The sequence below is a fragment of the Dipodomys spectabilis genome, unplaced genomic scaffold, assembly GCF_019054845.1.
Source record: "Dipodomys spectabilis isolate Male_0828 unplaced genomic scaffold, ASM1905484v1 ptg000188l, whole genome shotgun sequence".
Taxonomy (NCBI): domain Eukaryota; kingdom Metazoa; phylum Chordata; class Mammalia; order Rodentia; family Heteromyidae; genus Dipodomys; species Dipodomys spectabilis.
In genome coordinates, this window is record NW_024870865.1 from 3,985,797 (window position 1) to 4,012,686 (window position 26,890).

The 26,890-nt window shown below is 51.6% G+C and overlaps 1 protein-coding gene across 4 annotated transcripts in view; it reads left to right on the top strand.

Moving 5' to 3' along the window:
• The first annotated feature begins 1,390 nt into the window (after positions 1–1,390).
• Mfn2 (mitofusin 2) overlaps positions 1,391–26,890 on the top strand; it is a 28,357-nt gene continuing 2,857 nt past the window's right edge. The window contains exons 1-19 of one of the 4 annotated variants that reach the window (XM_042695623.1): positions 1,391–1,577; positions 2,551–2,682; positions 3,082–3,167; positions 7,293–7,471; positions 9,866–10,001; positions 14,645–14,807; positions 15,581–15,705; positions 17,249–17,357; positions 17,489–17,596; positions 18,388–18,541; positions 18,751–18,818; positions 18,934–19,055; positions 21,125–21,251; positions 21,614–21,718; positions 21,939–22,041; positions 22,447–22,667; positions 23,390–23,545; positions 24,650–24,846; positions 25,537–25,671. In XM_042695623.1, the coding sequence (XP_042551557.1) occupies positions 7,297–7,471; positions 9,866–10,001; positions 14,645–14,807; positions 15,581–15,705; positions 17,249–17,357; positions 17,489–17,596; positions 18,388–18,541; positions 18,751–18,818; positions 18,934–19,055; positions 21,125–21,251; positions 21,614–21,718; positions 21,939–22,041; positions 22,447–22,667; positions 23,390–23,545; positions 24,650–24,846; positions 25,537–25,671 (2,204 nt within the window). In that variant the 5' untranslated portion in view covers positions 1,391–1,577; positions 2,551–2,682; positions 3,082–3,167; positions 7,293–7,296. Of the gene's footprint in view, positions 1,578–1,597; positions 1,652–2,550; positions 2,683–3,081; positions 3,168–7,292; positions 7,472–9,865; positions 10,002–14,644; positions 14,808–15,580; positions 15,706–17,248; positions 17,358–17,488; positions 17,597–18,387; positions 18,542–18,750; positions 18,819–18,933; positions 19,056–21,124; positions 21,252–21,613; positions 21,719–21,938; positions 22,042–22,446; positions 22,668–23,389; positions 23,546–24,649; positions 24,847–25,536; positions 25,672–26,890 lie in introns of those variants that run through there. The other 3 variants (XM_042695625.1, XM_042695622.1, XM_042695624.1) reach the window with 3 other exon arrangements.

Here is a 26,890-nt window from a genome sequence, read left to right on the forward strand (position 1 = left end):
TTATTAATTTATTATTATTATTATTTTGTAGTAGGGCTTGAACTCTGGGCTTGGGCGCTGTCCTTGTGCTCTTCAGCTCAAGGCAAGCGCTCTACCACTTGAGTCACAACACCACTTCCGGTTTTCTAGCGGTTTATTGGAGATAAGAGTCTCACGAACTTTCCTGCCCGGGCTCGCTTTGAACCCTGATTCTCAGATCTCAGCCTCCTGAGTAGTTAGGATTACAGGCATGAACCACTGGCGCCCAGCTTATTATTATTATTTTTGTCAGTCATGAGGCCTTAACACTGGGCCTGAGTGCTGTCCCTGAGCTCTTCAGCTCAAGGCTTGTGCTCTACCACTTGAGCCACAGCTCCACTTCTGGCTTTCTGGTGATTAACTGGATATAAAAGCTTTATGGCCTTTCCAGCCCAGGTTGGCTTTGAACCTGGATCCTCAGATCTGTCTCTTGAGAAGCTAGTATTAAAGGTGTGAACCACCAGCACTTGGCAGTACCTGCATCTTGATCATTGTCACCACTTCTATCATTCTCCCTCACCTCTCCCAACCCCTCCATCCCCTCAAGTCACTCAGTTCTTTATTACATGGAATATGACTGTGCAACGAATACAATGTATTCCCCCATCCTTCCTCTCTCTTTTTGTTTCCACTCCTTTTTACCCCACACCAAGTATTATCTCAACATGTCATCAATATAAAAGTATTAACACAAAGGTTTCCATTCTTTTTTTGTACTGAATCTTGAGCACCTCTGTTTTCCCTAGTCAAACTTCAGAGGCCCGGTAACCACAAGTTGCTGGTAGCTGGCTGGTAGTGCAAGGAGGGTCCAGGCTGGAGCCCTTCCTGCAGAAGCCGTTTCCTCTGTATCCTTGTGCCTGGCGTGCCTGACAGACAATGAGGGGCCAATAACTGACAGCCGAGCTTGAGTGGCCTCCCCTCTGGGCTTCCTGGGATGCTGTGGAGGTTCAATAAAAGGATGCATAAATGGTGCCCGGTGCAGTGACAGGCATTTAGGAGCCTGAAGCATGCTTACTGCTGTTGGAACTTCCTCAAAGGCAATTCAAGAGTAGTCTGCCTCAGGCTCCCTTAGATGAGTCACCTCACTCCACTAGGTAGAGGATGCTTCTCTAAAATTACTAAATGCATTCATTCCAGAGCTGAGAGATGCCCTGGGAACATGTTTTGGGGCAATGAACTCTCACATCCTTGCCCACGTCTTTTACCCTGTGACAGCTCGAGGCCCTGCCCCGCCCCGCCCTGCCCCGCCCTGGCAGACGCCGGCCAAAACTACAACTCCCAAGCTGCACTGGGCGTCTCGAGGTTGTACGTCATCGGCTTGGGACGCGGTGAACAGGAGCTCCAAGGCGCATTTCGAAGCGCAGAGCCGCGGGACCCTGAGATAAGGAGAGGTCGGGGTGAACTGCCGGAGCTCGGAATCTACCGGCTGACCCGGGCGAAGCAGCCAAACCGCAGCGGCCGGTGACGCGCGCGCCCGCCCCTCCCCCGGCCTCTCCCGTGGGTGGCGCTCGCTAGTGACGTATGGATGTGATGGCCGCCGCGAGGCCGGGAAGGTGAAGGTGAGAGGGAGAGCGAGCCGGGTTGGTGGGACCGGCCAGCCTCGACTTGGAAAGTCCTGAGCAACCCGACCTGGGTGGGTGGGACTCCGGGGTCCCGGGACTCCGGAGGAGGCCAGGCGGGCGTCGGTCCCCGCGCTCCCGCCTGAGCCGGGGAGGCCTCCGCGGCCCTGAGGAAGGGGCGGGTCGCGGGCTGGGGCCTGGGGCCCTTGAAGCCCCGTCGCCCGTGCTTCCCCAGCGGCCACGGCCTCATCCCCGCCCCGGCCCCCTGCTTGTTTTTCATCCAGCCCCCTTCTTTGCCCAGCATTTACTCGGCACCAGTTGGTGGCTCCGTTCACTGCCCGAGAGCCCTGCCCTTCCCTACGTTGGGCGCCCATTGCGGTCCCTCCTGTATTCCCTTACACTGCACTGTAAGGCCCTTGGGGACAGTGACTGTTCTTGTCCAGCCCTAATCCTAGGGCCTAGCATAGAAAATGATGACAGCCGTGACCACGCTCCTGGGATGTGGAAAGACAAAGCTGCTTGTCCCCCTTTGGTGCTCCATCATCTCTCTCCCAAGAGGGCTCTGATGGTCCCTCAGAACAGAGAATGAAGATTCTTCATGGGACACTCTGGCTTTCTTCCTCCAGTCACCCTTCCCATCTCTTTTTGGCTTTTGACCACTGACCAAGCCCAGGCCTTGTCCTGGTTCTGGGATCTCCTGCCCTTCCTGGCTCTACATGTGCCTTTGCCTCGGCCCCTGCAGGGGACCTCCCTTCCTAAAGCCTTGCACCAGCACATGGCTGAACACGTGTTTGTGCACACCCAGGGCTGTTCCTACACCTGTGTGTTGTTTTTCCCAGTACCCGAATGAGTAAGCTTCCCTCGGGGATGATTTGTTTGGCTTTAAAACTTGATTAGACATGCTATGCATACCAGATTTTTTTTTTCTTCCCCCTTCTGTTGACCTCTTTTTCTCTCCAATACACTGGGACAGGTGGAGTCAACACAATCACTAGCCAACCACAACCTGAAACAGCACAAGAGGAGAAATCAACTTCTTTCCATCTTTTTGACTACAGCTATGTCCACGATGCCCACCCTGTGAAGGTGTCTTACCATCCAAAAAGTAAGTGTTCCCTGGACCTGGGTTGAATAAAAGGGCCATGCTCTTGCCTCTATCCTTGGGTGGCAAGCCTCTTGGAGGGGTCCTCATGAGGTCCTCATTGCTGGTGCCTCCAACCTGTGTAAAAAAAAAAAAAAATTAGAAAACTACTGTATCTCCTCGCTACTCCCACAGGCTTTCAGTAGTGACTGAAAGCCTGTTTATGGATAGACAGTTGAGAAAGTAGCCAGCATCTCCTGGGCTTCCTGAGAAATTCGTCTGTCTTTCTCCCTTGTGTGTTTCTCGCCTGCACTGGCTCTCCTCCCCCTTCTCTGCCCAGCAGAGGTTGGCTCCTTATCACAGCTCTTCAAAGAGTCTGCCCTGCCCCTTTACCCTGTATACTCTTTTGTTTCAATTTCTCAGCATCTCCTCTGTTCCAGTTGTGCCAGCAGACGATCCGTGGATCCATTTTATTTTCCCTGCTAGGAGTTGGCTGTGCATAAAACTGGGTAAGGAGGTAATGTGGATTCCGGGACTGTGCTTGGGATCCAGACACACCTGGCGGTAGATTGTGCTACTGCTCTTCCTGTACCCCACATACTTAATACTCCTCAACTAATAAATAGCCTAGGTCAATGTAAAACTTCTGATCAACTGGAGTAGTACTACCAGCTTCTGTTCTGTTTGTTTCCAGGCTTAGGCTAATATTTGTTGGTTAATGTAAAGCTTCTGATCAACTGGAGTAGTACTAGCAGCTTCTGTTCTGTTTGTTTCCAGGCTTAGGTTAATAGTTGTTGGCACAGAATAGATGAACTTTTCCCAAATAGGATCCTCAGAATTTTAAAGCCTGTTACATAGAAGATGAGTGTCTTTCTTGAATAAGTTTGTTTAATGCTGATCAAATATGGTTACACTTTTTAAACTGGTTACTCTGTTTTTAAACCTTTCTTCCCAAGCATTTACTATGTTCCAATGTGCCCATGGAGAGGTTTGGTGATGTTTTGTGTATTACATTGCTTTTGTAGTGTTGAACATTGGGTGCAACTAGAGTTCCATGGGCCACACTTTGGGAAATGCTCTGAAGCCAGGGTCTCCAGAACACTTGGAGGTTGTCATAGACTCTTAGAGTGTGTTAATTAGTGCATAACTGATACTGGAACTGAGTGGTCAGGTTCAGCTGTGGTTAGGGAACAGGCCCCAAGTGCTTGTGGTCAGTCTCTTGCTGGCCTGGAGCCTATTAGGGCTCCCAGAGCAGGCACGAGAGCCCAGCTGCCTCTCACCACCCTGGGAGAGGGAGAGCCAGCAGGCAAAGCCTCAAGATAGTGGGGCCCTGTTGTGGCTTTTGTAGGTGTATTTCACAGCTATGGACCTTTTGTGCGTTTGTATATATCCAGTTTGTTCTTTGGAGGGATTACATTTTAACTCTTGACTCATTGAGCTGCAGATAACTTAGCAGAAAACAGTGTTGTTGTTGTTTTTTTTTTTTTTTAAAGTGAGTTTGTGTGTTCAGGGCTGGCAGGTGTGAGATGGCTCCCCCTAGAGGGTTTGCACTTACCCCAGAGCTCTGACAATGACTAGCTCTCTGGAGGCTCAGGGTCTCTGCAGGGACATGGGGTGTGATTTATTAAAAAAAAAAAAAAAAAGTAAGGTTGTATGTGTCCTGTATGGAGTGGGTGACACTTGAGCTCCCTTGAGTAAGAATGTACCAAGTGGGTGAAAAAGAGATAGGGTTCCAGGCAGAAAGCAGGATTCAATGCAGAACCTCAGCTTGGGAATTAGGCAGGCCGGAAGAATCTGACAACTTGGAGGTGTCGCTGGCAGCTTTCGTGTGGTATAGCACGTGGCGGGTAGTGTGAGAGCAGAGTGGATCCTGGATGGGCTGAATGCCCAGCAGGCCTGTAACCTGTAACCCTGTAACCTGTAACCAAGCTTTCAGTAGCGTGCATGCCCTTGACTCCCACACTTAGGAACGCTGATGCTTCTGTGTTTGTATCCTTGGAGCTTGAACTCAATGAACAGAACTTAGGAGCACTTGCTTCGAAAAGCCCGGCTGCTCTCAGGGAACTTTTTCCTGCAAGCAAGTCACTTGTGGGTCTGGGCACTGCCGATCTCCATGGCAGGGGGATGGGGAGTGGTGAGTTTGTGCCTTTGCTTCCCTGAAGGCTGTTATCCTGTGATCTTGCTGGTGGGGTTTATTATTGTTGTTGCTTTAAACCATGTAAAGCTACCTTTGAGCTCTTACTGTGTGCTCAGAATGTTGCTTTCTGCTTGTACACATGAAGAAACCAAGGTTTTGAGGTGAAATCACCTGCTTAAGTTCATGCAGCCCACGAAGAGTACAATCCTGACTTGCACTCAGCCCTGCCTAATTCTCAGGTCTTTGATGTGCTGTCCGTCCCATACCCCTTTGCTTTTCCCCAAAACCCCTGATCTCAGTGACTCTGAGAGGAGCTGGAGAATCATTTTATTCCTGGTGCCTTTGCTCAGGGCCCCACTGGCTTTCTTGGTTAAGACATTTCTCATGGTTGTGATGTTAACTGGAGGAGAAACAGAAATGGGGACTCTAGCTGCGCCAGAAAGCATGGAGTTGAGTACGCTCACTGTGGGATCTCCTTGTAGAGTTACCTGTCTGCCCACCTTGGGTGGTTGATTCCTAACAGTCAGTTCTGGCATTCAGTTGGTGTGCTTTTTCTAGATGCTCTTTCTTTCTGTGTCTCAAGGCCTTGTTCTGCAACCTTTGGCATCCTTTGGAGGTTTCTCCTGTGCTTGCTCATGAACAACACTTTCTTGTTGGGGCAGAGGCCAGTGGCACCGCGGTGAGGGTGATTAGGGAGGGAGAGGACCTGTCACACAGAGCTGCACATGTGCCTCAGGTCCAGGGAGGAGCCTTTTTCCTTTCCCTTCCTAGAGTCTGCAGAAATGCTGGGGAGGTAGTGCTATCCGTGATTGGAACTCTGGGAAGGACCAGGCAAGGCTCTATTTTGGGGAGTAGGTGTTCCCAGCCATACCCTCTCTGGTATGTCTGCCCTTGTTATCTTTGACCAAAGGCCTGTAGAATCTTGGAATCAAGTCAGTGATAAAAGACAGCAAGAAGCTGGGTGCTGGTGGCTTATTCCTATAATACTAGCTATTCAGGAGGCTGAGATCTGAGGATTGTGGGTCAAAATCAGCCTGTGCAGGAAAGTCTGCATGACTCTTGTTTGTTTTTTGGGGGGGTCTGGTCGTGGGGCCTGAACTCTGGGCCTGGGTGCTGTCCCTCAGCTCTTCAGCTCAAGGCTAGCGCTCTACCACTTGAGGCACAGCGCTACTTCCGGGTTTTTTCTTTTTGTTTATGTGGTGCTGAGGAATCGAACCCAGGGCCTCAAGCATGCAAGGCAAGCACTCTACCACTGAGCCACCTTCCCAGCCCCCCCCCCCCCCCCCCCCCCCATGACTCTTATCTCCAATGAAATACCAAAAAGCTGAAAGTGGAGTTGTGGCTCCACTTGAACACAAAATTTCAGGGACAGAATCTAAAGCCCCAAGATTGGCAAAAAAAAAAAAGGGGGGGGGCAAGAGACACATAAATAAGAGACAATAAACAAAATGTTAGTAGTGCTTATTACAAAATGTCAGCTTATGAGCCAGGCACCAGTAGCTCAAGCCTGTAATCCTAGCTACTCAGGAGGGTGAGACCTAAGGTTCACAGTTCAAAGCCAGCCTGGGCAAAAACGTTCATGAGAATCTTATTTCCAATTAACCACCAGAAAACCGGAAGTGGCACTGTGGCACAAGTGGTAGAGGGCTCACCTTGAGCTGAAGAGCTCAGGGACAGCGCCCAGGCCCAGAGTTCAAGCCCCATAATCGACAAAAAAAAAAAAAAAAAAAGGCTACTATGGGCTGGATGCTGGTAGTCTATAATCCTAGTTACTTAGGAGGCTGAATGAAATCTGAGGATAGTGATTTAAAGTCAGCATGGGCAAACAAATCTGAGAGACTCTTACCTCCAATTGACCAGTAAAAAGTCAGAAGTGGATCTGTGGCTCAAGTGGTAGAGTGCCAGCCTTGCATGGAAAAGGCCAAGTGAGAGTGGGAGGCGCTGAGTTCAAGCCCCACCCCCTCACAAATGTTTGCTATGTTGTCATTGGTTTTCCTTTAGTTTCTACAGTGCACATAGCTCTGCTAAAAGAGACCAGTACTAATCCTGTTTGGAATTAGGGTCACTGGGTTCCTGGGCAGCAGAGTGACCAGGAAGATGCCACTGGGTGGTGTCACTTTGTTTTCACTGTTTGCTGCTGCTTCTCACATGGATGGTGAATGGGAGAGGTCAGGGCTTCTCTATATGTTACTTGCAATTCCTGCTCGTCCCTTAGTGAGGTGCTGGGCACTACTGACCAGTCAAGGAATTGCCAACACTCTAGGGCTGAACTCAGGGCTTCGGCTCCAGACTCCTGTGTGGCCACAAGTGTGACAGGAAGAGCGTCCTGAGACCTCCTTGTGACACACTGGGTCTTACCTGAGTGAGTCTTGGAGGGCCCTGTGTTCTTGGTGGAGCCAGAGCCAGTCCTGGTTCTTCCTCGCACCACTGCTGTACCCCTAGAAAAGCCCCATGCAAAGCAGGAGATGTGTGGGCCTCACATGGTCTCCCCTTGCAGCGCGATGTCCCTGCTCTTCTCCCGGTGCAACTCCATCGTCACAGTCAAGAAGGACAAGAGACACATGGCTGAGGTGAACGCGTCCCCACTCAAGCACTTTGTCACTGCCAAGAAGAAGATCAATGGCATCTTTGAGCAGCTGGGAGCCTACATCCAGGAGAGTGCCACCTTCCTCGAAGGTGAGCCGGCCACCTGCCAGGCTAGGCCCCCTTTGAGCCTTTGGGGATCTCATGCTTGGGCAGCTTGTCACCCTTAGCCATGCTCTGTGCTTGGAATCCTGTGAACTGGGCTCCAGAAGATTGGGCCAGGAGGACAGAAGTACAGCTTAAGAATTAAGATTTCCAGGGCTGGGAAGGTGGCTTAGTGGTAGAGCGCTTGCCTCTCATGCATGATGCCCTGGGTTCCATTCCATTCCTCAGCACCACATAAGCAGAAAAAGGCTGAAAGTGGCGCTGCGACTCAAATGGTAGAATGCTAGCCTTGAACTGAAGAGCTGAGGGACAGTGACCAGGCCCCGAGTTCAGGCCCCATGACTGACAAAAAAAAAAAAAAGGAAGATTTCCATGTATTTACTTTAATCATGAGAGGCATGTGAAGGCAAGCAGATCCACATTTGAGAGCTGAAACCTTGGGAGTGACCAAGATGGCTGTATCCAGGTGTCTCCACCTCCATGCCTGTGTTGTCTCCTTAGCTCCCTTAATTCCAAGTACTTCGAGTGTTGGTTATCCCAGGCAGGCAGGGCGCCCTCTTTGCTATTTTTAGGTTGTTGACAGAACTACAAATAGGAAGCTCATGTCCCTGTGCCTTTCCTACTCGTTACTAATTTGAGCCCAGTCTGTCATCCCTGCCCTATCAGCAATGAGGGCCTGTTTTCCTCCAGAGCCTCTTGATTTCTCATTGCCTTACATGGCCAGGCTGCTGCATGAGGCTCCTTGGAAGAATGAGAGGGGCCCAGTTTCAGTCACAAGTCAGTGTCCTGCCCTCTGTATGGGGCTTGATTTAATAGAACGTATCCCCTAAGTATCTGTTTACTTTTAGTGGTACATGGTTTGAGGTTGAATGAGCATTAGCTGTGCTCTGCGTGGCCCTGTGCCAGGCTTAGGTATGCAGCGTGGGCCAGCTAGGCTTCCAGCTTCCCAGAGCCCAGCCCAACCTCTGTGAGGACCTGAGTTACTCCCTCAGATGGCACTGTGGACAAAAAGGCATGTGTCATCATTTCCCTCTAGGATATTCTGAGGTCCTTACTGATTGGTCACAGGGAGGAAAAGGGCAGAGCCATACTGAGCTGCGTTTGCGGTTGCTCCAAGGAGAGGAAGAGAGGCAAGGTCATCCTTCCCACCTGGGCAGAAAGTGAGAGTGGGTCACCTGCTGGTTCTTGCTCTCTGTGCAGTCACATGCCTGGCATCTGGCCTCCTCCCAGGGGCATTGCGAAGGCTGGGCCCATGTGCCCGCTTGTGTATGGAAGAAGTGTTGTTAGGCTGGGCACTGGATTGGCCACTTCCTTTCATGTCACTAGCTCTAGGGGAGGCTCACTGGCTTCTCTCACATGCCCCCTCACATCATGCTCTGCACGCCTGAAGAATGTTCTCAAGGCTGGGACCTGCCAGCCTGGTGTTTGGTAGTGTTCTCAGATGAAGCCTTGCTGATGGAAGTGCTCAGTGGGGCGGGCTAGGACCTTGCCGGGGGCTTGCTCCTGTAAGGGTTCCCTAGCTGTCTCCCTGTGAGGGCACTGGGGAAGACAGGGCAGTGAGCCACACGCCCATTCACGGAGCCTGCACTTTCCTGGGTGCAGAGATGGCTCGTTCAGCCCTTGTGGAGTGGACGGTGCACACAGGCGAGCTATGCCAAGGCAAGTGCTAGATGGGAGAAGAGAAGTACACTGTGCTGTGGGTGCACCGGCAAGGCGGGCCTACCCTGCACAGGTGGGGTGGAGTCAGGGAGGGGTGTCTGGCTCCAGGGCCCTGAGGCCAAGAGGGAATGAGCACAGCTCCTTCAGGGTCAAGGCCCAGAGGGTGAGGAGGCTGGCAGGTTTGGGGTGAGAGTGTGAAGAGTGAGGCCGGGTGGGGAGGAAAGTGGTTGGGAGAGGGTAGCAGGGCCCAGTCAGGAAGGACATGGTGAAGTGACACAGAACGTTTAGGAGCTCAGACTCCACAGCAAGGGTGCCTGGTTCAAATCCTGCCTCTGCCAGTGACAGACTGTACCATGAACATAGCAAGACCATGTTTGACACGAGAGTGGGGTGCTCAGTAAAGGGGCAGCTCACGCTCCACCGCTCAGACCCATCGCTGGGCCTTTGAGTTCTGTGGATGAGGAAAACAAGACCTGCAGACACTCACTTTCCTGGGGTCACAGAGCTAGGAGGCGGTCACTGCCATCGTGGGATTCCAGTCAGGCTATTCCCCAGCCCTGTCCATAGCTGGCCACAACACGGCTACAGTTGAGAGCAGAGCTTCAGCAGTGACAGCAGGAGCCACAGAGGAGGACTCGGGATTCAGGTGAGCGAGGCTGCCACTCTGGCCTCTCCAGGCTTGTGATTGTGGAACTGCTGACCCATTTTCATCCCTGCCTCCAGATACCTACAGGAATGCAGAACTGGATCCGGTGACCACAGAGGAGCAGGTGCTGGACGTCAGAGGCTACCTGTCCAAAGTGAGGGGCATCAGTGAGGTGCTGGCCCGGCGGCACATGAAAGTGGCTTTCTTTGGTCGGTGAGTCCTTGAAGAGTTCTTCTTCCTGGCTGGAAGGGTGGGAACAGCACAGGGGAGGGAGGCCCTCTGTGTGGCAGGGACGGCCCTTGTACATGGTTGGTGAGAATACAAGTTAATCCCGTCATTATGGAAATCAGGATGATGCAGCCTTCCAAGGCTGAACTGCCACATGATCCAGCTGAACCACTCCTGGGCATTTATCTGAAGGAATCAGTCAGAATATAGTAGAAGCACCCACACACTTATATTTATTACATCCCTTTTCACAGTAGCCAAAATATGAAAACCAACTGTGACCCATCAACAGATGAATGGATATAGAGAAGGTGGTGTATGTGTATGTGTATGCATAATGGAATATTATTCAGCCATAAAGAGTAAAATGCTTAGCCAGGTGCCAGTGGCTTACTCCTATAATCCTAGCCACTCAGGTTGACATCTGAGGATCACGGTTCAAAGCCAGCCTGGGCAGAAAAGTCTGTGAGACTCTTATCTCTAATAAACCACTTGAAAACCACAAGTGGCCCTATGGCTCAAGTGGTAGAACGCTTGCCTTGAGCTGACAAGTGCAGGGACAGCACCCAAGCCCAGAGTTCAAGCCCTATGACCGACAAAAAAAAAAAGAAAGAATAAAATGGTGTGCTTAGCAAGAAGATGTATCATCATGTTAGGAGAAATAAGCCAGCCGTGCATTGGTGGCTCATACCTGTAGCTAATTGGGAGGCTGAGACCTAGCAGAAAAGTCCTAAAAAAAAAATACTGGGCTCCAGGCATGGCTTATGTGGTAACTATTAGCTGTTAGCAAGAACTGATGGAAACTGTGAAGCCCTGAATTCAAACCTGGTACCAACATGTGAGAGTGAAAGAAAGAGGGAGAGGGAGAGAGAAAGTGAGTGAGATAAGCCAGACTCAGACAATTGCATGCTTTATTTTACATATGGAATCTAATTAACAGAAACAAACGGGGCTGGGAAGGTGGCTCAGTTGGTAGAGTGCTTTCCTTGAATGCATGAGGCCCTGGGTTTGATTCCTCAGCACCACATAAGCAGAAAAAGCCAGAAGTGGTGCTGTGGCTCAAGTGTTAGAGAGCTAACCTTGAGCTGAAGTGCTGAGGGACAGTGCCCAGGCCCAGAGTTCAAGCCCTATGACTGACCAAAAAATAAAAATTAGGAATGTGGCTTAGTGGTAGAGTGCTTACCTAGCATGCATAAAGCATGCATAATTCCTCAGTACCACATAAACAGAAAAAGCCAGAAGTAGCGCTCTGGCTCAAATGGTAGAGTGCTAGCCTTGAGAAAAGAAGCTCAGGGACAGTGCCCAGGCCCTGAGTTCAAGCCCCAGGACTGGCCAAAAAAAAAAAGAGAGAGAGAAGTGTAGTTTTCATACTGGAAAGAGGCAGAAGTAGGACCATGAGACAGAGGATCATGAGTTCCAAGCCAACATAGCTACTCAGTGAAATGCTGTTTCAAAACAAAAACAAAACAAAAAGAAAGCCTTGAGAGGCTGAGATTTGAGGATTCCAGTTCAGAGCCAGCCCCAACAGACATCCACTAGAGTCTTATCTCCAGTTGGCCACCAAAGAGCTGGAACTGGAGATGTGGCTCAAATGGTAGAGTACTAGCTTTGAGTAAAAAAGGTAAGCAAGAGTGTGAGGCCCTGGGTTTAATTTCCAGTGGCAGCATATGTGCGTACACACATACCACATAAAGCAGAAGGGGAACTATTTGGGAAAAGAAAGGCAGGAGTGGAAGAACAGAGAGAGGTCAGGGAAGGGTAACAGGGTGGTGACTATGATCAAAGCCCATTTTCTTCATGTATAAATGATAGTGAAACCCATTATTTTGTATCATTAGTATACAATAAAAAGGAAAAAAGAGTTTTGACTAGTGTAGATTCCTCGTATAAGTAGAATCATGCAGTATTTAGTTGTCTTTGTGTAAGTGGCTCACAGTTCACCATGTGGTAGGTAGCATGTATCAGAATTTCCTTCCTTTGGGAGCGTGGCTCCAAACCAGGTGCTGTTCATCTGCCATCCATAGACACCTGGCCATAAAGCATAGTGCTGGTGTGAATGTGCATCCATGCCCCTCTGGCACCCACGTCCGCTCCCTTGGCTCTGTGCACCCATGGAGTTGCCAGGCTCATCTGGGAACTCTGTCCTACTTTGTTAGCCCTGCATGGTTTTCCACGGCAGCTGCTGCACTGACTGTCCGTACCAGCGGTGTTCAGGTTTCCGTTTCTCCATATCCTTGCCAGGGCTGGTGGTTTTCTGTTTAGTTTAGTGCTGTTACTGGATCCTGCTTGAACTCAAGGCTCCTTGTTCTTGCTTGGCTTTTTCACTTATGGCTGGTGTTCTCCCAGCTTAGCCACACCTCTAGTCAGGTTTACTTGCTGGTTAATTGGAGATATTCTTACGGATTTGTCTGCCCAGACTGGCTTTGAGCCTTAGTCCTCAGATGTCAGCCTTCTGAGTTTTCCTGTGTTTTGATGGTGGCCATGCTACTGCTATGAAGTGACATTCCACTTGGGATTTTTTAAATTTTAATTATTTATTTTTGTCAGTTGTGGGGCTTGAACTCAGGGCCTGGGCACTATCCCCAAGCTGCTTTGTGCTCAAGGCTAGCTCTCCGCCACTTGAGCTACAGCACCACTTCTAGTTTTTGAGTGGTTAATTGGAGATAAGAGTCTCACAGGAGGGCTGGGAAGGTGGCTCAGTGGTAGAGCGCTTGCCTTGCATGCATGAGGCCCTGGGTTCGATTCTTCAGCACCACATAAGCAGAAAAAGCCAGAAGTGGCACTGTGGCTCAAGTGGTAGAGGGCTAACCTTGAGCTTAAGAGCTGAGGGACAGTGCCCAGGCCCAGAGTTCAGGCCCACAACCGACAAAAAAAAAAAAAAAAAAAAAAGAGTCTCACAGGAACATTTCTGTCCAATCTGGCTTTGAACTGTGATCCTCAGATCTCAGCCTTCTGAGTAGCTAGGATTATTGGGATGAGCCACTGGCTTCTGGCTTATTTTTTTTTTAATTGTTATTATAAAGGTGATGTATAGAGGGTTACAGTTATATAAATCAGGTAATGAGTACATTTCTTTTAAGACAATGTCACCCCTTCCCGTGCTTGTCCAGTTTTTCTCTCCTGTCCCCACTCACAAGTTGTGTTTTTTATTTTTTTGGTCATGTGGCTTGAACTCAAGGCTTGGGTGCTATCCCTGAGCTCTTTTGCTTAAGGCTAGCAATCTACCACTTTTAGCCGTAGTGCCACTTCCAGTTTTCTAGTAGTTAGTTGGAGATAAGAGTCTCATGGACTTTCTCTCCCAGGATGGCTTTGAACTGCAATCCTCAGATCTCAGCCTCCCAAGTAGCTGGATTTATTTAAGGATTATAGGCGTGAGCCACCAGTGTCTGGCCCCACTTAGTTGTATAGTTCATTTTCAACATAATTGTCTAGTGAGTACCACTGCTGCATTTCCACTTGGGTTTTAGAGATGGGCTTTTACTCTGTTGTGCAGGCTTTTTTTTTTTTTTTGTCTGTGGTGGGGCTTGAACTCTGGGCTTGGGTGCTGTTCCTCAGCTCTTCAGCTCCAAGGCAAGCGCTCTGCCACTTGAGCCTCAGCGCCACTTCCAGTTTTCTGGTGATTAATTGGAGATAAGACTCATGAACTTTCCTGCCCTGGCTGGCTTTGAACTGCGATACTCAGATCTCAGCCTCCTTAGTAGCTAGGATTTCATGCGTGAGCAAGCCACCAGCACCCAGCCTGTAGGCTAATCTTCAATTCCAGGTTCAGGAATATTCACTCAGCTTCTGAGTACTGGGACCACAGCTAGCAGGAGCTGAACCACATTGCATTTCTGGGTTCTTCATGACCATGTAATGCAGAGAATTTTCTAGGGCCTGGTCCTTCAGTGTCACACGGCATTTTGTGTTCCAGCTGCCTGGATTATTTGTATGGCTCTTTTCCTTCAGTCCAGATGCTGCTCTGAGCCCTGGTCCTCTCCCATCTCAGGGTAGTTTCCATGATCCTCAGATCCTGTCAGGAAGGAAGCCCTGCCCCACATCCTGAAAGCAGATCTCTTCACAGAGGCATTTAAACAGGAAGGCAGCCCGGGGACAGGGTCCAGGGAGATCCTGGGCTCAAGGAGGGGCGGGTTCTAGGGAGGTTGAAGCTCAAGGAGGGGTGGAGTTCCAGGGGGTTCCAGAGAGGTCCATGGATTAGGGAGGAGTGGGGGGTCCAGTGAGGTCTAGAGAGGTCCAGGGTTCAGGGCAGGGTGTGGGCCAGGGAGGTCCATGGCTAAGGGAAAGCGGGGAGGGGGGGGAGGGGAAGGGAAGGGGTGGTCAGGGAGGTCCGTGGGTTCAGGGAGAGGTGGGGGGTCCAGGGAGGTTTGGAGAGGAGTGGGCTGTACTTGGATGAAGCAGTCTCCGTGCAAGCTACTGCGGGCTGGTTCAAGGGCAGCTGCGGGGCTGGGCTGACGCTGCACTGCACGAGCCCCTGGCAAGCAGTCTGAGGAACATTTGCCTGAGCATCTTCATAAACAGGAGCCCTCCTCCTCGTGCTGTACAGGCACTGTTGGCCTTGCGGAGAATGGCGATGTGGCCCGTGCATCATGAAAGCCCACATGGCAGCTGACCGCTCTTCTTCCTCCTAGGACGAGCAATGGGAAGAGCACAGTGATCAACGCCATGCTCTGGGACAAAGTGCTGCCCTCTGGGATAGGTCACACCACCAACTGCTTCCTGCGGGTGGGGGGCACAGATGGTCACGATGCCTTCCTCCTCACAGAGGGCTCAGAGGAGAAGAAGAGTGTCAAGGTGGGTGCCAGGGACCTCGAGTCCGGGCTAGGAGCAAACAGCATACCCACCTAGTAGGGGCAACAGCGCCTCCCTTCCTTTCCCTAGCTCCCCCTGCTCTGTGGAGGATGTGAGGGCATGGAGAGGGTCAGAGAAGTGGAGCGTGAGAACACGGGCCATGTTGCCTGTTGAGGCTAAGCAGGCCTGGTTGACTGGGCACTGCATAGGAAGGCGGACGCACACCCATCTTCCTTGGGACGCTGCCAGGAGATAGCTTCTGCATTCACTCTGGAATTCTGCCGTCCTAGCCAAGACTGACACAGTTTTTTTTTTTTAAGAGGCAGCTCATTCAGTCAGGTCCCATTTGGGCCAGGTGCTCATTTCTCCTCCTTTTTTTTTCTTTTTTTTGTTGGTTGTGGGACTTGAACTCTGGGCCTGGGCGCTGTCCCTGCGCTCTTCAGCTCAAGGCAAGCACTCTACCACTTGAGCCACAGTGCCACTTCTGGTTTTCTGGTGGTTAATTGGAGGTAAGGGTCTCACAGACTTTCCTACCCAGGCTGGCTTTGAACCGTGATCCTCAGATCTCAGCCTCCTGAGTAGCTAGGAGTAAAACATTACAGAGCCACCAACGCCCAGCTTGAAGTGGGTTCTTCTCAACAGCTCCCAGCTCTTAACTGTGTGTGAAATAAAAAGAGTAGCCAGTTGGACAGTCACCACAGAGTAGCCAGCTGGAGCCGTGCTGTGTCTGGTTGGTGGCTATTCCTCAGCCTGTTCTCTCTGTCCTCTACCATCAGACTGTGAACCAGCTGGCCCATGCCCTGCACCAGGACGAGCAGCTGCACGCTGGCAGCCTTGTAAGCGTGATGTGGCCCAACTCCAAGTGCCCGCTTCTGAAAGACGATCTGGTGCTGATGGACAGGTGAGAGGGGAGGAGCCTTCCTTGGAAGGCTCCCTGGGTACCGTGTACCAGGCTTGAGACCCCTGGTCCCTGCCTTTGTTTCTGCTTGCATATTGCTACCTTTCAAATGATTCAACCAAATCCTCCTACTTCTTGATTTTTTTTTTGGGTCCGGTCGTGGGGCGTGAACTCTGGGCCTGGGCGCTGTCCCTCAGCTCTTCAGCTCAAGGCTAGCGCTCTACCACTTGAGCCACAGCACCACTTCCGGCTTTGTTTTTTTTTTTTGCTTATGTGGTGCTGAGGAATCGAACCCAGGGCCTCAGGCATGCAAGGCAAGCGCTCTACCACTGAGCCACCTTCCCAGCCCCCTACTTGTTGATTTCTTCCAGTATCTTCATACTTGCCAGCTTTGGTGACCTGCAGCTGTCCCTAGATGGGCTAGGAGGGGGTCAGAGCCAGAAGGGCTCCTAGTCCCAGCCCAGAGCCCATCCTACGTGTTGTGTGTTGTTTGAGGGCACGTGGTAGTGGGACGCCATGGTTGGTGTGTGTGTGTGTGTGTGTGTGTGTGTGTGTGTGTGTGTGTGTGTGTGTGTGTGTGTGTGTGTGTGTGTGTGTGTGTGTGTTTGAGGGCACGTGGTAATTGACGCCATGGTTGGTGTGTGTGTGTGTGTGTGTGTGTGTGTGTGTGTGTGTGTATGTGTGTGTGTGTGTTTGAGGGCACGTGGTAATTGACGCCATGGTTGGTGTGTGTGTGTGTGTGTGTGTGTGTGTGTGTGTGTGTGTGTGTGTGTGTGTGTGTTACTATGGATCAGATCAGGCCGCATGCTTGAAGGCAAATACTCTACCACTTGACACATTCTTTCAAGCCTTTGTGTTTGTATTCTTCTCCACACTCCCCCCAGTACCAGGGTTTGGACTCAGGGCCTTGCCCTTGCTCTGCTTTAGCTCGCCTGCTTATCTAGTGTTCTAACACCTGAGCCATGCCTCCAACTCAGCTTTCTGCTGGTTATTTTGGATTTGGAGTCTTGTAGACTTTACTGCTTGGACTGGCTTTGAACTATACTCCTCCAGATCTCAGTCTCCTATGTAGCTGTGATTACAGGCATGCCCTACCATGCCTGGCTGTTATTCTTGGTGGAATACCCTGCTTTATGGACACTTTATGACCATATCAAGAAATATATTACAGTAGGATTTTTTTTAGGTTTTTTACTATTATAAGTTTTATTTAAGAATTTTTAATTCTTCACAATGATTCTTTTCATGGTCCCGGTGCTGGAAATACAGTAGGATTTATATCAGTGATTCCTCACATAAAATTACAACCTGGAAGTTGTTACATTTTTGTAAAAGTGATCGATGCAGGCCCCCAAATCTCCCATTTGCAAGCAATCTGGAGGGATATGAGGCGGAAAGTAAAAATGTCTCAATACAGGCTAGGCAGGCCTGGGTCCCTCCCTCAGCCTTCTCATCCAGCTACCCTACAGGCCCTAGGGCTGTCTGCTGCAAGAATACGAGGGCTGGTCTCTAGATGACGGTGTTGGTTTACCCCTGCCTCCTTTAGCCCTGGGATTGATGTCACCACTGAGCTGGACAGCTGGATTGACAAGTTTTGCCTGGATGCTGATGTGTTCGTGCTGGTGGCTAACTCAGAGTCCACGCTCATGCAGACGGTAACTCATTACTTATCTCCCCCGGACCTGGCGGGTCTCGGCTGGGCAGTGGCTGAAGGGGCCTTGGCTGGGCAGAGGCTGGTGGGCCTAGGCTGGCAGGGCCTCTCTTCACCAAGGTCTGGTCACTCTAGGAGAAGCAGTTCTTCCACAAGGTGAGCGAGCGCCTCTCCCGCCCCAACATCTTCATCCTCAACAACCGCTGGGACGCATCTGCCTCGGAGCCCGAGTACATGGAGGAGGTGGGTTCCTTGTTCAGCATCAGCTCTGGTGGCTTCTGTGAACTGGTGTCGTGGCTAGACTCTGTCTCTGCTGTGTCTTTCCCTTCACTCCCTCACTGTGCTTCCTTCAACCCCTTTTCCTGCCTTCCCCTCTCCCACCCAGCCTGAAGAGTGTCCCCAGGCTGTGTCTTTGTTTGGGGCTGGTACTCACTTTGGTTCATAAAAATTGATTATGTAAGCCGGGCACTGGTGGCTCATGCCTGTAATCCTAGTTACTCAGAGGCTGAGATCTGAGGATCATGGTTCAAAGCCAGCCAAGGCAGGAAAGTCTATGAGACTCTTATTGCCAGTTAGCTACCAGAAAACTGGAAATGGCACTGTGGCTCAAGTGGTAGGGTGCTCACCTTGAGCTGAAGGGCTCAGGGAAAATGCCCAGGCCCACAATTCAAGCCCCACAACTGACAGAAAAGAAAAAGCCAGGCACAGTAGCTTGAGTGAATCATGATTGGAAGCCCATCCCAGGCAAAAAGTTTGCAAGACTCCATCTCAACCAATAAAAAGCTGCATGCATGTGTGCACACATGTTATTCCAGCTGCAGAGGGAAGCATACATAGGAAGGTTACAGTCCAGAAGACCCTGTATCTCAAAAATAGTCAGGAGGGTTTGAGGGGCATGGCTCAAGTAGTAGAGTGCCTGCTTAGTAAGCTCAAACCACAGTAATGCAAAAAAAAAAAAAAAAGAGGGTGGGGTGCTATGGGCTTCAGCATGAGACCCCCAACCACTCAAGTCACACTGTCTGCTTGGGCTCCAGGTGCGGCGGCAGCACATGGAACGCTGCACCAGCTTCCTGGTGGATGAGCTGGGCGTGGTTGATCGAGCCCAGGCCGGGGACCGAATCTTCTTTGTGTCTGCCAAGGAAGTTCTCAATGCCAGGATCCAGAAAGCTCAGGGCATGCCAGAAGGAGGTAAACACAGAGCAGAGGTCCTCCTCTTCCCTGAGGTTCCAGATGCTGGGTCTCAGCCAAGTCAGGTGGTGGAAATTGCCCAGGGATGGAATGATATGAGCTGGACGTGTGAGGCCCCTTCTGGCCAGTACCTGCTGGCTGTGTCTCTGATACTTCATTTTCCTCTCCTGCCAAGCTATTTCCTAGCTAATTCCATGCCATCATCCTAGGGGGTGCTCTTGCTGAAGGCTTTCAAGTGAGGATGTTTGAGTTTCAGAATTTTGAGAGGAGATTTGAGGTAAGTCTGATTCTGGTGTATCTCACTGGCCAGGTCCTGGCAGTGAAAGCCAGAGGCTGACCCATGGTCCAGGTCCTGATGACCTTTTCCTCCTCTTCACTCCTGTGCTTTCCAGGAATGCATCTCCCAGTCTGCAGTGAAGACCAAGTTTGAGCAGCACACGGTCCGGGCCAAGCAGATTGCAGAGGCCGTTCGCTTCATCATGGACTCTTTACACATCGCAGCTCAGGAGCAGCGGTAAGAGCCTGCATGCTGGGAGATGGCGGTGTGCCACCCTGCCTGTGCAGACAGGATCTGCCTGTGCTCACACCTCAGACCATGCCAAAGCCATGTAGACACCTGGTGAGGAGAGGCACCCCTGGGTGCCTGAGCACCCCACTGGCTGGGGCAGAGCAGTGCCCGTGCTAGAGATCTCAGTCCTCACTCTGGATATTGCAGCTATGTTCAGCACCTTTCCACGTTTGTTTGTTTTTTTGTCAGTTATGGGGCTTGAACTCTGGGCCTGGGCGCTGTCCCTGCGCTCTTCAGCTCAAGGTGAGTGCTCTACCACTTGAGCCACAGCGTCACTTCCAGTTTTCTGAGTGGTTTATTGGAGATAATAGTCTCACAGACTTGGGGCTGGGAAAGTGGCTCAGTGGTAGAGCGCTTGCCTTGCATGCATGAGGCCTTGGGTTCAATTCCTCAGCACCACATAAACAAAAAGAAAAAAGCCAGAAGTGGCGCTGTGGCTCAAGTGGTAGAGCACTAGCCTTGAGCTGAAGAGCTGAGGGACAGCGCCCAGGCCCAGTTCAGGTCCCATGACTGGACCCCCGCCCCCCCCCCCCCCCCCAAAAAAAAAAAAAGAGTCTCACGGACTTTCCTGCCTGGGCTGGCTTTGAACCGAGATTCTCAGATCTCAGCCTCCTGAGTAGCTAGGATTACAGGTGTGAGCCATCGGCGCCCGGCTCCTTTCCATGTTTTTATAATTCATTTATTTTTTATTTTTGTCAGTAGTGGGGCTTGAACTCTGGGCCTGGGCGCTGTCCCTCAGCTCTTCAGCTCTAGGCTAGTGCTCTACCACTTGAGCCACAGTGCCATTTCCGTTTTTTGGTGGTTTATTGGAGATAAGAGTCTTGTAGACTTTCCTGCCTGGGCTGGCTTTGAACCATTATCCTCAAATCTCAGCCTCCTGAGTAGCTAGGATTATAGGCATGAGCCACTGGAACTTGGCTATATTTTTATTTTTGAGATATGCTCTAACTGGGGTTGGAAAGGTGGCTAAGCGGTAGAGTGCTTGCCGTGCATGCAAGAGGCCTTGGGTTCGATTCCTTAGCACCACATAAGCAAAAAAAAAAAAAAAAAAGCCGGAAGTGGCACTGTGGCTCAAGTGGTAAGAGTGCTAGCCTTGAGCTGAAGAGTTGAGGGACAGCGCCCAGGCCCAGAGTTCAGACCGCACGACCAGACCCCCCCCAAAAAAAAAAAGATATGCTCCAACTGTTTAGTCCAGGTGGGCCTGGAACTCTCAGTCCTCCTGCCTGAGCCTTCTGACTGCTGGCATTACAGGCTTACGCAGCCTCACAGCACATTTGTAAGGCTTCTTTTTAATGTCACTACTGGGGCTTGAATTCAAGGCCAGGATGCTTCCCTTAGCTTTTCTGCTCAAGGGTGGTGCTCTATCACTTCAGCCACAGCTCCACTTCTGGCTTTTTGGGAGATGAGTCTCATGAACTTTTCTGCCCAAACTGGCTTTGAACTTCGGTCCTCAGATCTCAACTTTCCAAGTAACTAGGATTGCAGGTGTGAGCCTCTGATGCTCAGCTTCCTAAGAAGGTCTTTATACCCTGCTTTTCCTGTGTGTTGCAAAACCCACACAGTGGACACGTGTAGGTCACTTTGTGCCCCTCTGTAAGTCTTTCTAGGGCTGGTTCCTAGATGTGCAGCTGCCCGCCTTAGAGGAGGTGCACTTTTGGTTTGACTCTGCTTGACTTTGTTGGTCTTGGGAGCAGCTATCCCTTGCATTGCCCGGCATGGCCTGTCAGCTCCCACTCCACAGTTTCATGGTTCCCAGGTGTTAGGTAGACAGTAGAGCCCTTCCATTTCCTGATTGTGAAAAGGTGGAGCATTCTTTCTCCCATATTAGTTGGAAGAACTTGTTCTTTTCCTTCTCTCTCACCACCTTGTCTCCCTCCTAGAAGGGAAAGGGGTATCTAGGGTACACATGTGGAGCCTACTCCCAGCAGGAACATGGTGGGCTAAGGGGGGTCTCCAGAGACCCTGCCTGCTCATCAGGGACCACAGGTCTTCTGACCAGTATTCTTGACTCTCAGGGTTTACTGTCTGGAAATGCGTGAAGAACGGCAAGAGCGGCTGAGGTTTATCGACAAACAGCTGGAACTCTTGGCTCAGGACTATAAACTTCGAATTAAGCAGATAACAGAGGAAGTGGAAAGGCAGGTGAGAAATGAGGAGGCACTGTGGGGACATTTGGGCACAGAGTTGAGTCCAAGATGCTGGAAAATATGTCAAGTAAGACCTCCTTGTGATAGGAGCCTTCAGAGCTTTCCGGAGGGAAGTGGCGGCCTTGTTTCAAGAATACAGAGCTTCTTCTTGGGACAAGGACCTGTGCAAGGGCCTGTCCTTTGGGCCTCTGCCGTGGGTCAGCTAAACATTGCTCAGATCCTTCCACCTCAAAAGCTTTGGTCCCCTAGGTGAGCAGAAGAGACTGCTGCACGCAGCGAAGGAGACACTCAGCCTCTCATATTGCAGGATGGAGCCATGTTCTTCCTAATACCTAACGGTGCTTCCCTTGGCTGCAGGTGTCCACAGCGATGGCTGAGGAGATCAGGCGCCTCTCTGTGCTGGTGGACGAGTACCAAATGGATTTTCACCCTTCTCCCGTGGTTCTCAAGGTTTACAAGAATGTGAGTCAGCCCTTGGAATTCTTCATTATTGGGCAGAGTCCATTCAGACAACCGTTTAGCCCTGGCCAGCCTGTGTCAGGGCCCCTAGTAGTGGAGGTAGATGCCTGGGTCCCCTTAATGGGTCTGGCTGACCATCCTCTTACCTCCTCATCCTGTGACTCACAGAAGGAACTCCTAAGAGAGTGCTGCTACTCTTCTTAACCTCTTTCTGCTGCTGCAGGAACTGCACCGCCACATAGAAGAGGGACTGGGCCGAAACATGTCTGACCGCTGCTCCACAGCCATCACCAGCTCCCTGCAGACCATGCAGCAGGACATGATAGGTCAGTGCACGGGAGAGCTGGGGACTTGGGCCTCTGGGGCTGCCTGGGGTCAGGTCAGATGTCACTGTCCATGGTGACTCAGCACCTGCAGGTTCTGGGTGTGTGGGGAACTCATTCCATACATAAGAGTGGAGAATCCGTCACGGGCTGTGGTCTCACCCTGCTCCTGCCGTGCACAGGAGGCCCCAGTGTTGGCAGGTTGGCGCCTCGGGTTGCACAGTTCTCGGGAGAGCTGGCCGGCCTGACACAGTGAGGCTGTTCCATGGCCCCACTCGTGGTGTGGCTTCCGGGCAGAGCTGTTCATAATCTGGCAGCAGCTGGCATGGCCATTGTTGCTAAGGCATGGCAGTGGTATGGCCCAGGCCCCAGGTTGATGTGCTCCCTCCCCATTTGTGTCCCTGACAGATGGCTTGAAGCCCCTCCTTCCTGTGTCTGTGCGGAATCAGATAGACATGCTGGTCCCTCGCCAGTGCTTCTCCCTCAGCTACGACCTGAATTGTGACAAGCTGTGTGCTGACTTTCAGGAGGACATCGAGTTCCACTTCTCTCTGGGATGGACCATGTTGGTGAATAGGTTCTTGGGCCCCAAGAACAGCCGTCGGGCCTTGATGGGCTACAATGACCAGGCAAGCGACATTCCTCACCCTGAGGTATCGAGGGAGGTCAGGCTGTTCCCTGACTGCAGACACGCGCTCAGCTGTATTACGGGAGTCCCCAGGGCAGACCTTGGTGGCCACCTGGGCCCCTGCGTGGCAGGCCACAGTCACACCAGTGCCATAGCTCAGCCTAGTCTTACTCTAATTACAAATGTGAGCTGAGTTGTTTTTCTAAGTTTAAAGTAACTGAGTATTAAAAGTAAGTAGGTATGGCTTAAGTTGGTAGTGTTTGCCCTGATATATGTGATACCCGGGGTTCAATCCTCAGTACCACATTTTTTTTTTTTAAGATTTTAAAACATTTCTCTCAGCCAGTTGGGTTTCTGCTCATGTGAAGCTCATTCGCTTTTTTTTTTTTTTTTGGGTGCTGGTCCTAAGACTTGAACTCAGGACCTGAGTACTGTCCCTGAAGTTTTGTGCTCAAGGCTAGAACTCTACCTCTTGTGCCACAACTCCACTTCTAGCTTCTATGGTGGTTAGTTGGAGAAAAGATTCTCGTAGACTTTCCTGTGTGGACTGGCTTTGAACAGCCATCCTCAGATCTCAGCCTCCTGAGTAGTTAGGATTATAGTCAGTGCTTGGCTCATTCTCCACTCTGTCCCTGGCTTGCTCCCCTGGCCTCGTGGCTCACTGCGGGCTCATTTGAATAGGAAATGCTACATCCTTCTCACCCTTTGCCGACTCTCTCCTAGGTTCAACGTCCTGTACCCCTGACACCTGCCAACCCCAGCATGCCCCCACTGCCACAGGGCTCGCTCACTCAGGAGGAACTCATGGTCTCCATGGTTACCGGCTTGGCCTCTCTCACATCCAGGACCTCCATGGGCATCCTGGTGGTTGGAGGAGTGGTGAGTGAAGTACAGTTCAGGAATGGGCGGCACAGTTCTGGAGGTGGCCCCACACCAGCTCATCACTCCCCAGTGAGCAGAGAGGTTTCTTTCCTGGGGCCCCCAGATCTCTGACAGGCATGGACTGTACCATAAGGAACCTTCGACAGCACGGCTCCTATTTCCCAGATGAGGAACATCTGCAGTGGCTCATTAGGGACATACATGGGGACTTGGCAAAGAAACATCTCCATTTGTAGCAAGGGCTTAAGAGGGAAAGAGGCTATGCTGAGCCTTGAGCCCTCTCCCCACCTTTCACCCCAAGGCCTTGGTAGCAGGCTGCCCTCCAGTTCACTGCGGGTCTCCCCATGTCCTGACTGAAGACCAAGCAGCCAGAATCCCTTAGACCTGAGCTTTTCGTGATGATATGGGCAAATTCTCCTGTGCATGTCAATGGGTAGAGTGGTGGTGGAGGGTGACTGTCCTGCGTACATCTCCCCCCTGCGGGGCCCCCCCACCCCCGGAGGCAGCAGGTGCCACATGGTTCCATTTAGCAGACGTGATAACAGCCATGAGCTGAGAGACAGACACTTGATGCTTATGGAGCCCTTCACAGCATCTTGTCCACCCCCACAGCCCTGCCATGCCTCTTTTGTGAACAAGAAAACTGGTGGCCTGAGGTCACAGCTGGTGCCCAGCTCTGCACCCTGTGCCCAGCCAGCTCCTGAGGCAGGATGCAGAGTTCTGCTGGTGTTTGTCATCCAAGTGGGGTGCCACTGCAGAACATGCCAGCATGGCGTGTCAAGCATGCATGAAACCCCAGGTTCTATTCTCAGCACCATAAGACAAAGCAAACCTGCTTACCTAGGTCACAGGTTTGGTCTTAACCCATACTTGGCATAAGTCATGTCTCGTATCTGACACCCAGGTTCCCTCGTTTCCAACTGGAGATAGTCCCTGCCCCTTGGCCTCCCTGGAGCCAAAGGAGATAGGAAGAAAAGAGCTCTTAGTGGAACCTTAAGGCTCCTTGGTTGGGGTTTTGGCCATTCTGGGAGTGACAGGTCCAAGAGGACAGGAATGGGTGACAGAGGGCCTCTGCTCCCAGCTGACCTTGCGTCTCTGCAGGTGTGGAAGGCAGTGGGCTGGCGGCTCATCGCCCTCTCCTTTGGGCTCTATGGCCTCCTCTATGTCTATGAGCGTCTGACCTGGACCACCAAGGCCAAGGAGAGGGCCTTCAAGCGCCAGTTCGTCGAGTATGCCAGCGAGAAGCTGCAGCTCATTATCAGCTACACCGGCTCCAACTGCAGCCACCAAGTCCAGCAGTGAGTGGCCCTGGTCCTCAGGGAGGGTGTTGCTCTGGGTGGGGTCACCTGAGTCCCTTTCAGCCTGACGTGAGAACTGCTGTGTCCAGGACATTCTGGGTCCTGGGCCTTTGCCTGTGTTGTGTCAGCTTTGAAGCTGGGGATGGGATTGGGGTCTCAGACTACCTAGTATCCTGGGGCTGGGCCCAGGTAAGCCCCAGTTCCCCAAGCGGGAGGCACAGGAAGAGGAGGGACATGCCCAGTAGTTTTTTTAAAGACCCTTAAGGGGCCCTGGGCTGTGGATGCAGCAGTGAAATCTTAGATTAAAGCCTCCTCATGGTACCCTGCAGGTTGGGGGACCTATTTTGCCTGATCAATGCTCACATCCTGTTGTATGGCAAACCCTCCACCAGCCACTTCAACCTACCTTTTCATTTATCTCTCCAGCTGTTTGGGCTAGTTGCTGTCTCTTGGGGTCTCCTTTTTCAGTATAGAACACAGCTGAGATTTGGAGAATAATGCCTTGTCTCTTCCCCTCATGCCCAGGTGGGCTGGGGTGGGGTCAGAGTTCCTCATTGTGGCCCAGAGTAGGACTGGACAGGGCAGAGCCGCTGCTAGGATGTGGCAGGCCCTGCTCTGGGTGAATTGGCATGGAAGGGGGCCTGCCTAAAAAGTTGCACACCCAGCTGATGCCCTCTCTGTCTCCCACAGGGAACTGTCTGGGACGTTTGCACATCTGTGCCAGCAAGTGGATGTCACTCGGGAAAACCTGGAGCAGGAGATTGCTGCCATGAACAAGAAAATCGAGGTTCTTGATTCACTTCAGAGCAAGGCAAAATTGCTCAGGTGAGGCTGGCTCAGAGGGCGTGAGGCAGCAGCCCCCTGGGTGCAGCCAGGCGCTCTGGGGCTCACCTGCCATCTTGTGTCTTGAAAGTAGACACCAGTGCCTTCGGCAGGGATTTAGCTTATTTGTGTCAGATGATCATCAGGCACTGCTGGAGGACAGGCAGTGCTAGCCCTGGAAGCTCAGCACGACACAGCTCCATGGCCCTCGTGGACTTGCAGTTAGGGGCGAGGTAGGCCCAGACCACGCAGCCTTAGCATTTTTCCTGTGCTGTCTCACTCAGTCTTCACCAGCCCTGAGGGGCAGGAGAACGAGCCATGGGACATGGCACCGAGGGTGTGGAGTGCACAGCAAGCTCTGTTCTATGTGTTGTTCTCACACTGCTGGACCCCCTGCCCAAATCTTGTCCAGTTTCTCTCTGAGCCCAGAAAGCACTATGTCCACCCACGGGGACAGGATTGGAGCCAGGCCTCTGGATACACAGAACTTCCACTAGCACTTTGCTGGGAAGAGTGTCAGTGGGGGAGGAGGGGTAGACTTGGCTTCTGGTCCAGCACTTACTCAGCTGCAGTGTCTCATTGTCCTTACCAGTGAGGTAGGAGTACGATTTCATGACCACCATAGCTGCATGTATGTGGATGAGCTCTGGTAAGTCCTCCACCTGTCCAGCTCATGGAAACATCGGCACCTGGGCATTCATACTTCTTGTCCTGCTTCTGATGTCAGGGGCCTAAGGGGCCAGAGCCGAAGGGTTTCAGCCGCAGACCCAATCAGATTTGTAGACTTTCCCTCCCTGTGTGGGTGGACATCCCCCTACCTCCCTAGGAAGGCCTTTTCCCAGGATGCTGTTCACTGGGGCATCCACTGTGCAGCTGCTTGGCCTTGGTAGGGGCTGTGAACTGGAACCCCAGGCCTGAGCTTGTTATGAAGGAAAGGCTGGCTTCCTGTGACTCAGAGACTTGTCCCTGGACTTCAGGAAAGCAGACATGGCTCTTTCTTTTCCTCATTTGTAAAAGGGGATAAAGAGGGTCGCTGGATGCTGGATGCTGGTGGTTCAGACCAGTAATCCTGGCTACTCAAGAGGCTGAAGTCTGAGGATCTCAGAAAAGTCTTTAAGACTCTTATCTCCAATTAACCAGTCCCCCCCCCCAAAAAAAAGGTAGTGGGGAGGTGTGGCTCAAGTGGTAGAGGCCTAGCCTTAAGTGAAAAAGCCAAGGCTGC